Source organism: Corvus hawaiiensis, chromosome 5, assembly GCF_020740725.1.
Source record: "Corvus hawaiiensis isolate bCorHaw1 chromosome 5, bCorHaw1.pri.cur, whole genome shotgun sequence".
Taxonomy (NCBI): domain Eukaryota; kingdom Metazoa; phylum Chordata; class Aves; order Passeriformes; family Corvidae; genus Corvus; species Corvus hawaiiensis.
This window is the reverse complement of record NC_063217.1, coordinates 54,296,895-54,312,101: the sequence shown is the minus strand read 5'-3', so window position 1 is coordinate 54,312,101 and position 15,207 is coordinate 54,296,895. Positions and strand designations below refer to the sequence as shown.

Genomic DNA, 15,207 nt, shown 5'->3' with positions numbered 1-15,207 from the left:
TTTTTGGGTTTTTTTCACTTTAGTCTTACTTGTTATCATCCCTTCTAAGAGAAAATGCCATGGCTTTTTAAAGTAAAGAGAATGGTAAACTCAGTAGATAGACAAGGACATTCTGGAACAATGTGTCATGGCTGTAAAGACCTGCTGTGTGCAAGTAATGACTGCTGTACTGATGAATAATCTAGGTTGTGTTGATGCTGAATTTAGACGGTTTTGGGGGTTTAACTGATTTATTATAGTCTTGTGCTTGTAAACTAGTGCTTAATAGCTGCTGATAATCTTCTGACTGTAAGTTTATGCATATGACTACTCTTAGCATTTGAAGAAAACTTTAGGATTGGGCAACTTTTTCTCTCAAGCATCAAAACTGAAGGTTTACATAGCATTGCATTTATTTATTTTCTGTAAAACAGTGCATGTGCTGGTGCATTCATCTACACTGAAAAACATAAGGAGCATAATATTTGGAAAATATGGGAAGGCTATTAATGATGATGATAACATTATCGTGCCCTGCAATTCTTACAGACAGAATGTGCACTGCCAACTTTAAAGTCAATTAAATGGACAATAAAGGCCATGCTGGCAGAAGACATGTTAAGAATGGGGGGAGTGAGATGCAGCATTTTGATGCTGCTGGAATGAACAGCTCTTTTGTGTGAGATAAGACTGAATGACCCAAGGACAAAAATATGGCCTTGAAATCCCAGCCCTAGTGTTGAGTCCCACTTCAGATGTAAATTTATATTAAAAATCTAGCAACTTTCTCAGGGCATCATCAGTCATCTTTTTAAGCAAGTGTCAATACTAGAACAGGCTTTGGGTAGATGTGCTAAGGAACATGCCGAAAAGCAGCTTCTAGCTGACTGAAAGGTAAAGTGAATTTTTAAATCAGGGGCTATTTGCAGCTCATCTAAACTTGGAATGTATTAGTTTGAGTGTCTCTGAGTGTGCTACAAGTTCATCTCCATTTGACATATGCTTTTTGAAAATGCTTTTAATATTAAGTAGATTCATGAATGCATAAACTTTAATGGATAAAACATGATCTTTCTGCTGAGGAGTTTCAGCTGTAACTAAAAAATGGGTTATTTCATCTTGTTATTTGCAAATTATGAATAAATCTGTTACAGGTACCCTGAGCTGTTTGAAATAACAGTGACTTGTGAGACCACTCAGCTTCTTCCAGTGCCTCGCTTAAGTGGTCTGTGAGCTTTACATAACAAAACCAGTGACACTTAGGACCATATTTAATTAAAAAGATCTTCTCTGATTGAAATCTGAGAATCTGGGCAAAGTAGGTACTCCAAACCAAATATTTATTATGAAACTAAATGAACTGAAACAGAAGTTTTAATGGGAAATACAATGCATTAAAATCTGATCAGCTGAAGCTTCGGGCACAAAGAAGTTATCCGGCCCACTTGTAACACATTAATAAAAAGTGAACAGAAAATGTGAATTTTCATTTTGTGGGTTCCTTGAATCTGAATTTTCAGTTGACTGCCACTTGGAAGCAGAGAAAGAGCTTAGGAGCCCTTTGTGGAACACAGTTATTGTAATTTTCCTACCACAAATGGGAGACTTGACTCAAGGGTGTCACTCTGGCAGATTGCCTTGGAGCCACACGAACCTTATGAGACCTCATCTCCAGCAGAGCAGTTACAGCAGGGCAGACGTTCCCGGAAGGACATCCCAGAGCCAAAAGTTAGGAAGGACAAGGTTGCTAGGACCCTGACAAGAAATCAGAAAATATGTCAACTGTGCTGCCTTTTGTTCTCTGTTTTTGTATTTAATTCTGCCTGCTTTCAGCAGAACTGTATGTAGATTGACTAGCAGAATTGTTCCTGCTTTAGTAAGGCTTTGATTTGTTCTGTTTTATGGAAAATTTAAATGACAGGTTATGTTGTAAATGGGATAAACTTTCTGTCCTTTGGAAGTTTATGTAAGGAGGAAATGCTCCATTGTGAACTTTGTTACTATTCTGTCCTCTTTTGACCTTTTTTGGTTCCTGGGTGTGTTTGTATTCCAACTGGTTTGTTATGAGCAATCTGATCAGAACAGCCGTGCTCCTATTCAAGCATCCTGGCTCAGTCTGTTGTGCTGCCTCCTATCACAGTTACTCCGTTTCTATCCTATTCTTTTATATGTGCCGTGGGAACCCCTGCACTGAAGAATGCAGGAAAATGTGAAAGCAACACAAGAAAATATCATGTTGTTTTTAAGTACCGTACTCCACATAAAGAAAGGACCCTAATTCCTTTGCTAATTCCTAATGCTAATGATATTGAAATTTTCCAGAACCACATTAGCAGCTATGGCTTTCACTCCCCTACATTTCTGATCGGTGCTGTGAGAGTTTCAAATAAGAAATCAGTCATATACGGCTGCTCTTGCTTTCCCCTCTCCCAAGTCTCTCCAAATCACAATTTCCAATCTTGCCTGTCATTCTGCTAAACAAGCAGTGACCCCAATTCTAATAGCCTCTGAATTAATAATGAGGGTTATCAGTGTGAGTTTTTTTGATGCTCTTAAGATTTGTGGCCAGTTAAATTGTTCTCCTTTGGACATAGCACAGTATAATTTGCCACCATCCTTGGCAAGTGCTGTTTCTGTTGGTCATCATTAAAAGCCAATGGTCCAAGTAATAAGAGCCCAGCACCAGACATCTAATTGAACATTTAAACACTGTCAGTTCCAAGATTTGTTTCTGTTTTTCTTTGGTTTTTTTTCTTTGTGTTTTTTTTAAGGGGGTATTCAATACATTTTTAAGTATCCAGTAGTTTTGAGTTATGACTCAAGATGATCATGGTAACTATAGAAAAGAAATTAATTTTTTTTTTTAACTATTTGCATGTTAATCCTAATTCAATTTCAATTAGAAAAAATAATTTAAGGTGTCCAGCCTTTTCCAGAGTTTGTTTCTGGCCTCTCTTTTGTTGATGATTTCTTTCCTACCTAATGAAAGCAGAACAAGTGTATTTTTATCCTCTTCATTTGTGCTGTGAAGTTGATTCAAAAGCGACTTGCCACAAAGGTGTAGTGGATTCAAGGAGGGAAAGGATTGAGTGAAAGATGAGTTAGGAAGCACATGTTCAGTCCAGCATGAAAGCAGGTCCTAGAAAAATTTTCAACAAGGGAAAGGAGAAGATGTATGAGAGGAGGATGAGAGGCCTTCTGTGCAAGGAACATGAGACAGGCTATAATTCATCATTCTTGTGACAGCCCTCTTTCTCAGGAGAATCCTTTCCTTCCTGCTCTTTGCACTTCTATGAACTCCAGCATTTGTTGTGTGGGTTTTTTTGGTTTGGGTTTGTTTCTTTTTTCTTTTATTCAGAGGCTTTCAGCGTAGATATACACTGGAAAGGCCTTAGAAGCAAGAAATACAGAAATATGACAAAAGTTACTTGATATTCATTTTCTGCCTTCCTCTCTGTTGCTTCCTCTCAATGCACAATGTGCTAAGGCAAAAATGTGTTCATTTCTCTCCTCAGTCAGCTGAAACATATTCTTTCCTGTGATTCTGGCAATGAAATGTATTTTCCAAGTTTAATTGGCAAGTCAAACAAAACCACAAATGCTTCTGCAGAATAGTGCTAAAGGTTCTCTATCCTCAGTTCAACAGCAAAAGTCCTAGAGAGCATGTGCTTTGGTTTTTGTCATTTGCAGAGAGCATCTATTTAATTTTTTTCTGGCTTTCACAAGCAAGCTGACTGATAGCTGGTTTGTTCTCTATTTCAGGTCGTGGAGACTAATTTGGTTGCTTTTGACTGTCACTGGATCATTATAAATGAGGTAACTGTCAAGTGAACGTTGTTGTGAACCATGAATCCTGTTTTCAGGCTTACTGAGAATATTCATGCTGATTCTCACTTTGCCAACAGGAAGCAATAGCTATGACAAAGTTCAAGCACACTGAGGGAGTAGATGTTGTTTAATAAAAGTAGAATGACAGGTTCTTGGACTTTGCTGTTTTGTCTTGCCTGTTTTAAATGGAAGTCCTTGTATGAACAAATGGAAAATAAAATGAAAAAACCCCTTTATTTCTGAGTATTTTGAGATTTCACAACTGAGCTGGCTGTGTTCACAGGATCTTTTAAAGGCCCTTTTTAAATATGTGATCTTATGTAGTGGAGTCCTTGCATTTTTTTTTATATTTTAGTATTTTTTTTTTAATAATCAAAGTAATAATAATAAAATCCCATATTTTCCATCCCTTTATGAATTCTCCAAATGTTCCATCATGATTGATATCCAGACCTGTTGAGATTAGTTGGGAGGCTTTTTGGTAGACTTCTGGATTAGGTAACATATGAATGTTCATAAAGAGAAAAAAGAAAATTAAATTGAGATCCTGCTTTTACACTGTGAAATAAGTTCTTCCATGAAAGCTTGTTAGTTAAAATATGACAAGTCAATATGTGAAGTAGTTTTGTATACAAACATTGAAAAATGCAGTTCAGGTTTTTTGTTTTTATGAAAAATAATTTAGTTATAGGATATCTGGATTCCCATAGTAGATAACTATCTCCTAACATGTTAATCATTCAACTCCTGTATATTCTCAGGATAAAAGATTGCTTGGAGATATTGCATGTAAATTCCATGTTCTGCTATCTGGATTTACTGTACACTTCTGTTTCCATACTTAATTACTGCATTTTCATTAGTATGCTGGGCTAAACCAGTGGATTTTTAGCCAGTTTTCTTTGGAGAAAAACATGTCTCAGGAAATGCTGTGAAGACAAACCAGGTCCAGCATAACCATTAGTGTGGGCCCTGCCTTGCTCCTGACCGGTGCTGTGTGTGTTTTCCAGGACTGAATGGGGCTTTGCTGGGAGAGAAGCCAGCTTGAATCTACAGGTGGTCACGTGAACAACATGCATGCTTTCTTTTTCGTGTCAGATTAAACCAGAATTCACTTCAGAGTTAACGCTCAGTACTTTAAAAGGAGCATTAACTGAATCTAAAGCCGTCTTCTGTGTGAGTAGATTGGACGGCAGTTTCTTAGACAAAGCTCAGGTTTTGGCTTGCTGTTCAAGTTAAAGACACTGCCATTGATTTTTCATTTCAAATGTTACATACTTTCCAAATGATCTAAAGAATGTTCTTGCTTTTAGCTGTTTCAGCTCCTTCACCCTCAAAAAGACAAAACAAGACCAAGGATCCATTCCTAGTATATATGCTTTCTCTTTGCTTTTTATTCAGAAATTTGTGTCTCCATGAGGAAAAAAAAAATCTGCTTTTCAAGCACTGTTATTTGCACATTGCAGCAGATGAAATGGCAGAGCAATCAAAGTGGTTACCACTGATCTGCCTTCTCTGCTCCAAAACTCTTTCTCTGGGCTGCAGTCCCAGCAGCAGAAAAAGCTGAATGATCTGCGCAGAAAAATGTACACCATCCCTTCTTAGTTTTATAGTCTTGTGTATGAAAAGGGTAAAAGCTGTGATTAAGTTCATTCCAACAAACTGATCTGAACCATTGTCAATAAAGTCTCTGCATCTCATTCAGTAATTCCTCTTTTCTCTTTCAGAGAAGGTGAACATGTTTAATGCTATCTCATCTTAATCTGCTTCTGGACCTAAATCTTAGATACTTAGAGACTTAGATAGCTTTCTAGCTCTGTTTGTTTAAAAATGCAAATAATCTTAATATTATGTGGATGCAGAAATCATATTAGCAATAAATAAGATCGGTAAATAATAATATGGCAAGAGTTCTGCTTTGCCCAATTTTCCCTTATCACTATGTTCAAATTAAAGCAGAAATCTACATATTTCCTGAGTGTTTAATGTTGGGTAATTGCTTATTGCAACATTTTGCCAGCTCAGTAGTGAGATTGCAATGCCTCTATTTGGCAGTGCAAGACTTGGAAATGCAGCTATTTGTGGGCCCCTTTCAGTGTGATACATAAAACAGCTGTCTTTATATCCCAATCCATTTGAGGTGGTCATCCATGAACTGTTGATGACCATAGTACTTCCATAGGACTGGGAGATGATCTCAGAGTTCTGCCCATTTTGTTGCTCATGTGAATCTTTTGTGACAGCTTAGGCACCTGTACTTGAGTGCCTGTATTGGCTAAGTGACACTGTCAAATAAGTAATGCTGCTTCTCTGGCCTCCTAATTTGAAATTCTAAGATGATCTGTGGCAGTGAAAATGCATTGTTTTGCAAATTTTGCATATGATTCAAATAATTCCTTGACTTGAGGTACCAAAATAAGCTGGAATTGTCTTTCCTTTTCCATCAATGTTTCAAGGGAATACAACATTCTTACCAACTATAGTAATACAGAAGCAAATAACCGCCTTCAGTTTTGTGATCGGGAATATGCTTAGGCTTTGTGAGGTAACATCTGCTATTTTAATTGCTCACTTTAAATGCTATAATGCCTGCAAAGCGTTCCTTAATTTTTATTGTCCCATTACTTGCTACTTTATGCAATACAGCAAATTTTCTTGAAGACTGTGTATCATAATGTAAGTGTGGGAGGAGGTGGTTTTTTCCCATGAAATGAAAGAATTCATAATTTTCTAAAACATAATGCATTCCATTAGACTGTGGAAAATAATGCTAATCTCCTCTGATCAGTATAGTCAGCTGAGGAAATACTCTCCCAATAAATGTTCCTATTTCTTCAGGGCCTTAAACCAGATGTTACAATTCTTTATTTAAAATTTGCAGGAGTCATAGATTTGAACATAGTCATGATCAAATATGCCTTAACAAAATGTGGGAAGGGATTTCTCACACTGTCTCATCCTCTGTCTATCTGTCTTTGCTTGCTTCATTTCCTCTGCACAATAGTAAATATAGCTTCAATGACCCAGGATGGAAAATGATATTTCTTCCATGACTCTTAAATCACAACTGTACAGTAATCTTAGATTTTATTTAGTGGAACTGAAGAAGGGGCTTTTGTATGATTTTTATCACTTTCCCTTGCTCTTTTTAAATGCAAGAAACGCCCTTTTTTCCATTTTAAATCATGTCTGGCTCAAGTATTTTCTTTCCTTAAAACATTCAGGGTTATCTTGCTATACCCAAGGCTGCCACCAGTTCTCTGTTACTACTGTTTACTCAAGGACAGCCCCAAACAGTTTCCACTGCCTATAGTTGCAATACAGGAGGTGAAAATATTAATGCTACTTTACAAAGGATTGTTTGGATTTCATCTGCAATAATGTGGTCAGTTATAACCAGGTCTATTACAATTAGAATGGAATGAGTGCACAGAAAAGCTGCTTTGTGTAAGAAGAGACTGGAAAGGTTGGCTTGATTAGCCTATGAAGGCAAAGATTGAAAGAGGATGTGCTCTCTGTTTGTAAACACTTACTGAGTGTGAATAAATGCATCATTGTCAAGGGCTAGAGGACAAGGTTGTCACAAGAACAAATGAGTTCAATTTGTCCATGAGTAAACTGAGGTCAAAAGCTGGTGAAAGGGTTTCTAATTACCAGAGGCACCAGAGGATGGAAAAACTCCTTCATGGTGAAAGAATGAAAAAAACCTCCAGAGTCTTTTAAAGACCAATTTATGGGAAAAGGTCCAACAGATTTGCCCATCATAGCACAAGAGAGGACTGGGGGACCTACAAGGTTGTATTCAAAGTTTGTATTCTTTCTGACTTTTCCTAGGAGAGGGCTTCTCCTTGGCCCATGCATTCATCTTGTTCATTGTGTTTCAGCCTAATGCACTCCACCATGAATAAGAGTGTAGAGCATAACCATGTTTCAAGCTCAAGCAGTTAGGTCAGGTCCTATAATCACGATTCAGTTCCAAGAGCTCACATAATTCAACATTTTCTTATGGAGAATGATTAATAAAAGCATTAGAGCTTCATTTGAGCACTTACATTTTTCATTGGGTTGGTGGGTCCATGTGAAATTACACCCTCTTTGGAACAGGTGGGCAACCAAGTTGCCAGCTCCTGGCATTAGTGAGAGCTAATGCACAGATGGAGTGAACTCTGCTTTCTCCAAGATCTTGGAATTTTTTTCTCTGAGAAAGCTAAAAGTTGATTTCTCCTTCTTCTATTGGGTTTTATTCATCCTTTTCTGCAAAGCCTAAAAAACCTAAGGGAGATAAAATGGAGCAAGTGAGGATGCATTTCAAAATCTCCTTTTCCTTTCTTGGAGCTTCATCTAGCCATGCCTTTCCCTCAACTTCTCTTTGGAAAGTGCTGAGAAATTCAGGAGGGGCACAGCAAAAATATGCTCTGGCATGGGCAGTGGCAGCCCAGAGGCCTTAAGCCACCCTTTCCCCCTGTGCTGACTTTTGGAGGAGGAAGAAACACTCCTCTCTGCGTGTCAAAATTTTCTGTGATGAAGTCCTGGCATGCACTGGAAAATAGTGCACGTCCACTATCTTATAAATACTGGAAACATCTTCTTGGCCCAAAGTTAAGATGTTTCCATAAGAAAAGGTATTGCTGCCTTCGTTTGGTGCTTAATACAGGAGCATGTAAGTAAGTTCTTTCCCTCCATGTCTCTCATTGCAGGTACAATTGCTCTGTGGTGAATAGTAAGTCTCTGCCTGGGCTGCTTATCTTAAAATAATGGGACACGTTAGATGTCCAGTATGTAGTCTTGGTTCCCATGGAGTCTTGCCTTATATGTCAAGATGATCCTCTTCAGTTCTTGTTTCCTAATTCATCTGTAAAGAGTTCTTAATTTAAAACACCATTTGTTTCCTTATTTATTTGCCTGCTTAGATGAAGTGTACATCTAATTTTTATCCTAGTTCCATTTGTGACAGGACAGTCTCCCCTTAATTCCAAGTTCAGACTAGCAAAAGAAAGGCTTGGAATTGAACTTCTGTATTGAACTTCTCATGTGAAAGAAAACCAAAAAAACAACCAAACAAACAAAAAAAACCAAAAAGAACCAACAAAAAACAGACAACCTCACATAACCTAGCCTAAATTTATTCAGGTGCCAACTCAGTTCAACTTGGCCAACTTTCTAATTTTTTTGACATTCAGTGCTTGTATAACAGATCATCTGCCACCCTTATATCATTACAGTGTATCCTCCTTTGAAGTGCAAATGAAAATTGTTTCCTTTCATACAATAGTTGCTTTATATAGTTTTCTTAAGTGAGATCCAAAATTCAAGAATGAGAGATGATATTGGAGAGTCATTATATAAAAGGCTTGTCACTCAGTCAATGCCAAATATTTAAAAAATGACAAAGAAATACATAGCAAATGACTAATGTTGAATTTGGGGTTGCATGGCATTGCTTTGTTGTCAATCTAAAATCTGGATTTATGATAAAATCAGTGGAATTCACAGCATTTTAAATAATAGCTGTCATTAATCTATAGATGTGTATACCTCCTTGGCCACCACACAAAAATGGCTTTGGTGTTTTGAGTTCTATTATTATTTCCCAGGTGATGTATAAAAACATGAGGTAGCAACCTAGAGGTTAAAATGAGAACATTCTATTTAAAATGCACCAAAAAGTGCTGAATACGGAAAACATAAATACGCTTTTATGGCAGAAAAGATAAATGCTTGAGGATTTGAAAGTCAAAATCTCTTTTAAAGTAGTATTTGGCAATATAATATGGTCATGCAGGCATCTCTTTTTTATATTATTAGAGTGAGTTTAGTAATCTTGGTGTTACCGTTTGGGCATGCTGTATAATGAAACCAGGCAAACTTTTCTAAATCTTCTGAGAAAGTGTATAATTTAAAATCAAGATAAGAAATTTTTTGAGCTCTCCTTTATGATTATATTGAAAGTATTATAATTTTTTTTTTTTTTTTTTTTTTTTTTTTGCTAAAACAGCATTATATATGGAGGGTTTTTACCTCATAGCTAGTGAAATGGTACAGGCTAAATGAAAAGACAGCATCTTAAGCTGAGATAAGCCATTATCTGTGGTACATTAAGAATTAATCGACCAGAACTGCAAGATATTACACTGAACACAGCTGATGTTATGTTATTTCTCTTTGCAGCAAAAAAAAAAAAAATCTATATTTCATAAAGAACATTAATAACAGACGAATTCAGAAACTGTGATAATCTGTGAAGGCAGATAAAATACTTTTACTGTAGTCAGGAATGTTGAAGTTAAAATTTACATCTCACATGTTTTTCTTTCAAAATTTAAGGGAAATAAACAAATACCAGTATGTCCAAAGTAGTTCCTTCAAAATAATGAAAGGATATTATACTGTAACAGCAGAAAAAGCCAAAATAACTGGGGTGGTTGTCTTAACTTTTAAAGAGCTGCTTTTTCAAGAAGCTTGGCTTTATTTCCACAAGAAAGATTCCATAATTTGAGATCAAGTCTAGCTCCTGGTGTCTCCTAAATTCTTTAATATGGTTATAGATCAGGAAGCTAAGGCAGAAAAAGATTATGGCATTTCATTACAGGTATAACAATGCAGATGTGCCATATCCTTTGAAAAATGACAAAGCTATAAATGCACACATGAGAATTAAAAATGTTCAATGAACTGTGCCTGTATGCAAGGGAATATTAAATGCAGGCTGCTAATAGGAGACTCTTAATCACCTCCCTTCCTGGGGGCATATCCACAATTTTAAAAGTCTGGAAAGTTCGGGGCATCAGCCTCTGTAATTAAGAGAGATCATGGACAGACTGTTCAGAATGATGGAAAGTCCTGGTTAAAAAAACTGTACAAATTTTAGATTATTTCTACTATTTTACAGGAAAATACAGACACAGAATTATCTTGAAAGCTGCCGTCTATTTGAATCACCAGGAAAAAACCATGTTTAACTAAAGTTCAAGTTCTTGTGTGAAGGCTGGAGTCAGTTGCTGGTGCTTGGAAGCCCATGTTCCTCTTACTCAACATTCCCTGAGGGAGTCATCATTCAGCTGTGTAAAACACCATGTTCCCAAACTGCAGGAATTTATGCTGTGTAAAAAACTGTTTTTCTGATTTCCCTAACCTGTCTTAAATTTAATATTTCAAGCTTAATATGTGTGTATTTACTTAGATATTTTGTCTTTAAAGTATTTGTCTGTAGAGCTGAGTGTTCAGCTGTAAGCTTTAATAGATACCCTACGGAATTAAAATTTGGTTTTAAGTTAGGTCTTGCTATAAACAAGCACATTCACACCTAGAATGCTCTTATGCATTTTCTTTACCCTTTTGGTAAGTGATGCTTGCTAACTTGCACCTTGTTTATAGGTTCTTGATATTCTATTTCTAGGAAATGAACACTTAAGGCCTGAAAAATTGTCTCTACCTTCACAACTCCTAAGCAATGCTACACTCAGAAATACATCATGATATGGCTTCCTACTGATTTACACATTATCTGTCAAGGATGCTGTGAAACTCTTTTAAATAAAAGATCAGAAGAGGTAAAAGGAGAGGCAGAGAAAACCCCAAATGAAACAACTAGGACCAATTACATGTACAAATATTTGGTGAGGTTTGAGCACAGTACATCTTGAACTTTGCAGTTAAGGGTGGTATGTCATTTGCTTTAATGAGCATGCACATATTGGTTTTGAGGCTACGGTGGAGTTTGACAATAGCTGTGTGTCAATCACAGCCTCGTGGTCCACTCAGTTTATTTTTTGTTTATAATTTGGTGGTTACATTTCTGAATTTTGACTCTCATGCATACTCTCTGCCTTGCCTTATCTTTCAGGAAATAAATGATGTGGATGTGCAGGAGCTGGTGAGAAGGTCAATTGGAAGGTTAACAATTATTCGACAGACATTTCCAGTCCCCCAAAACGTAAGCCAGCGCTGTTTCCGAGGCAACCACAGAATATCTTCATCGCTGTGTGATCCGAAGGACCCTTTCTCCCAAAGCATGGAGGTAGTTCATATGCCAGTCTATCCCCACCTGGGAATTGTCTTTCTAGATAACTTCTAAGTTTTTCCCCAGGGGCTTACTGTAACAGTGTTATTTTTCATGTCCTCTCTGACATGTAGCTTAATGGCTCATGGCATGCCCAAATACTTGGAGTAAGGGGGTGAGTGTGTCTGACAGAGAACAACTTGCCCGCTCCACAGCAATAGAGATAAATGTCAAAAAAAAGCTGCCTGATCTCCAGGTAGTAGGCTAGCCATTTTGTTGCCCTGATAAATTTTAATTTTTGTCATCTCACCAAGAAGAATTTCCTTTGCGTAGTCAATGTCTCCTGAGTTGCTGTGCTTCTCTAAGCCTCAAATATGTTGTCATTAAGAAAGTCTTCCAGGGAGCACCCACACCGTCTCTTTCAAGTGTCTTAGTGTATACATCTAAATCTGTGTCTAAGTTCCAAGGCCTTATTTTCAGGGTTGTTAATCACAGATTACAATTAAACTTTAAGAGCCTTCCTACCACATGAATTCAGCTACAGGATCCCTCCTCCTGACTTCACATAGTTTTTCCAAGAACAAGTCCTCTGTCTCTCTCATTAGGGTTCATCATGAAAAAGCTATGGCAAATCAGGAGCGTGAAATTGGCTTACGATGTTGATTTTACTTTTGGGGGTTTTTTTTCTGGGATCTTTTGTGCAGTTGTAGAAAGATGACTGCATACTATAATTTTTAGCAGTGGAGGGAGGAGCATATCTGACCTAGCAGGTAAAAGCAGCCACCTAATGATTCTGAGAGGGCAAGAAAACAACGGGAGGAAAATAGGGAGGTTTTGAAGAGTGTCTTTGTTTAAAATGAAAATATGTAAGGGAAAAAGTGTGGATAGTCTTGTCCTGTTTTAGATTAGTTGTAAGAGCCTTTGTTGTCAGTAATTTTAGTTCATAAAGCAGCCAGCCAGCAATTATTGATGACATGAAAAACTGGCTATAGCACAGTGCACAGTGATCCTATTAGAGTTCTCAAAACAAACAGGAATGTGTGATGCCCATTGGTGCATAGGATATCTCTACAGACTATTTAGGAAGTACAAAAATCCTTTAGGCTGTGCCTGTCTGTCATGGCAGCATGGTCCTAGGGGGAACTTTGGAAGTCTAAGGACAATGTGTTATGTGCAGGAGCTTACGTGCAGGAGCCAGAGAGTGCAAAGAGCAGTTCTCATGAACAAAATTACTGACTAAAGCAAGGCAGAAAACAAGAGTCATGTGTCCATGGGAAGCTTCACATTTTGCTTTGTCTTTCTCTTCTACTTCACTTTCATTTTCACTTCAGCAGTTGGCTGACTCTAGGAAAGATAAGTTTTAAAATTCAAAGTTTATTCTCGACAAATTGGAATATTCCATTTAATTTGTTAGATTAGATCTTATACCTTAACCTATGTGCCATGATCTACCTATAGCTTGGAGAGCTACAATATTCTTATTGAAAGATTTCACAGCATTTTTGTTCAAAGGAGTGATGGAAGCTTGAGTGGTTTAATTGTTCTGTGCAACTGAGTCACTTTTTTCATGCTTTCCCTGGAATGGCTGTACTTCATTATTTTAGCTGAGACAACATTACAAACTGAAAGGAAGGAAAACTCTGACACAATTTCCCCTGTGTCTTCATATGATGCACAGTCCTTTGAGTAGCTGTGGGGTTTGTTTGCTGCTTCTTTGTTCTACCCAACAATATTATAAATTAGTTTCTAATCCAGTGGGGAGTAGGAACAGTTTATAAATTGAAATTACTAATTTTTTTTTTTTATGACATCGAAGTGTGACTAATCAGAAACATTCTCTGGAAATTATAAGGGTGAATTTCTTGATTTATTTTTTTCTGAATTACTTTTCTGATTTACTAAAATCTGTGTGAATAATTAATTTTTTTCAGCATCTTTATTAAAACACTGAAAAGCATTCTGATGAAGATATCTCACTGTGTCTTTGGAATTGGCCTAGTTGAAACAAACTCTATGAGTTTGTGTCATTTTGAAGGCAGAAAGTTAAAAACTGGATTCAGAGAAGAATTTAGTACTGTAACCCTTTTGTCTAAAAACTACGTTCAATATTATAGGTACACATAAAATAGACACTGATAATCCAGATTAATCATTCATCCTTAATCTAATGCTAAGTGCCTTTCTTCCACAATCTGGATTAAAAAATTACATCTGAATTTTGAACTGCATCAACAGAAGGTTATGCAATTAAATACTTCTTGGTAATGCAAGCGACCAGCTATTAGTCTAACAGGCTTGGAGTAAATAAAGGATCAGTAATGGACACCAGGCATTAAATGCCCTAGTAAATTAACATGGGAAGTTAATAAAAGTGTCAAGTGACTTTAAATTTCAACCCCCTTCTGTTCATCAGGACAGATATTAATGAAGCATACTTCTGGTAGTGGCAGGAAAGGGTGATTTTGGGAAACAGAAATTAATTGTAGGGTCTTTATCATTGTATTATCAGTGATTGATTGCTGTAAATGTTAAGCTCAACTATTAGTGAAGGACTAACAATGCTTAATAGCTGCTGAACTCTGTCCTCCTGAGCCCTGTTAATACTGGATAAAGGCCCAGCTATATTACTCTTAGATTAGTGAGTGCATCCTTCCTCATGAACTGACAATTGTCTTCTATTCCCCTTGATAGTAGGTTACAGAAGTTACCTTGAAAGCAATGTCATTTTGTTGGGAAATGATGACTTGGCATCCACAGCTGGTCATGTACCAATTTAGTCTCATTAGTGACCTTATTCCCTCTGCTCTCCAGAGGTGGTATGGGGTTTTTTTTCCTGTTGGAAAAGGCTTACATGAAAAAAGCTTGCCTCACAGCGCAGTGATAATTCTTTCCCTCCCTGCTCCAACAAATGTCCCTGTAGAGCTGACTTCCTTGTGGAAACACAGTTTTAGCTGAAATGCTTTGAATTCTTTGTAAGTTTACAATATGCAGGCAAATCATCCAAGTTTTTTAAAAAATGCTTGATTAACCTGGACCCAGATTCTCAATCCATGCTTTTAATCCTGTCATGCACAGTGATGCCTGGCCTGTGCCTCTGAAGAAAGGAGATTTGTTCCTGGGTGAATACCAAAATGGAAATATTCATAGTCACTGGAGGAGCTCAAGTAAGAATAAAGAAGCACCTTCCAGAAAGACAGAGTGAAGGATCATTTAAAGAAAAGGGGCAATAAGGATCAGAGGTTCTGTGCATCTCTGCTACTAACAGTGTAGAGTTGTAAAGGTAAGGGAGGATTCCAGCAGCTTATCACAAGGGAAAGCAGCAGATCATTAGTCTTCCTTTGATAAAATTGGGAAGTCATTTGGGATGTCTTAAGTAATTCTGGCCAGGTAAGGAGAGAGTA

At 37.2% G+C, this 15,207-nt stretch overlaps 1 protein-coding gene across 2 annotated transcripts in view; it reads left to right on the top strand.

Moving 5' to 3' along the window:
- The window catches only part of GRID2 (glutamate ionotropic receptor delta type subunit 2), a 704,126-nt gene that overhangs the window by 479,161 nt on the left and 209,758 nt on the right, over positions 1-15,207 (top strand). For both annotated transcript variants that reach the window (XR_007203777.1, XM_048304515.1), the window contains exons 5-6: positions 3,742-3,795; positions 11,651-11,824. Coding sequence is in view for 1 of the 2 variants with exons in the window: in XM_048304515.1 (XP_048160472.1) it covers positions 3,742-3,795; positions 11,651-11,824 (228 nt within the window). In the remaining variant the exon portion in view is untranslated. The remainder of the gene's footprint in view (positions 1-3,741; positions 3,796-11,650; positions 11,825-15,207) is intronic.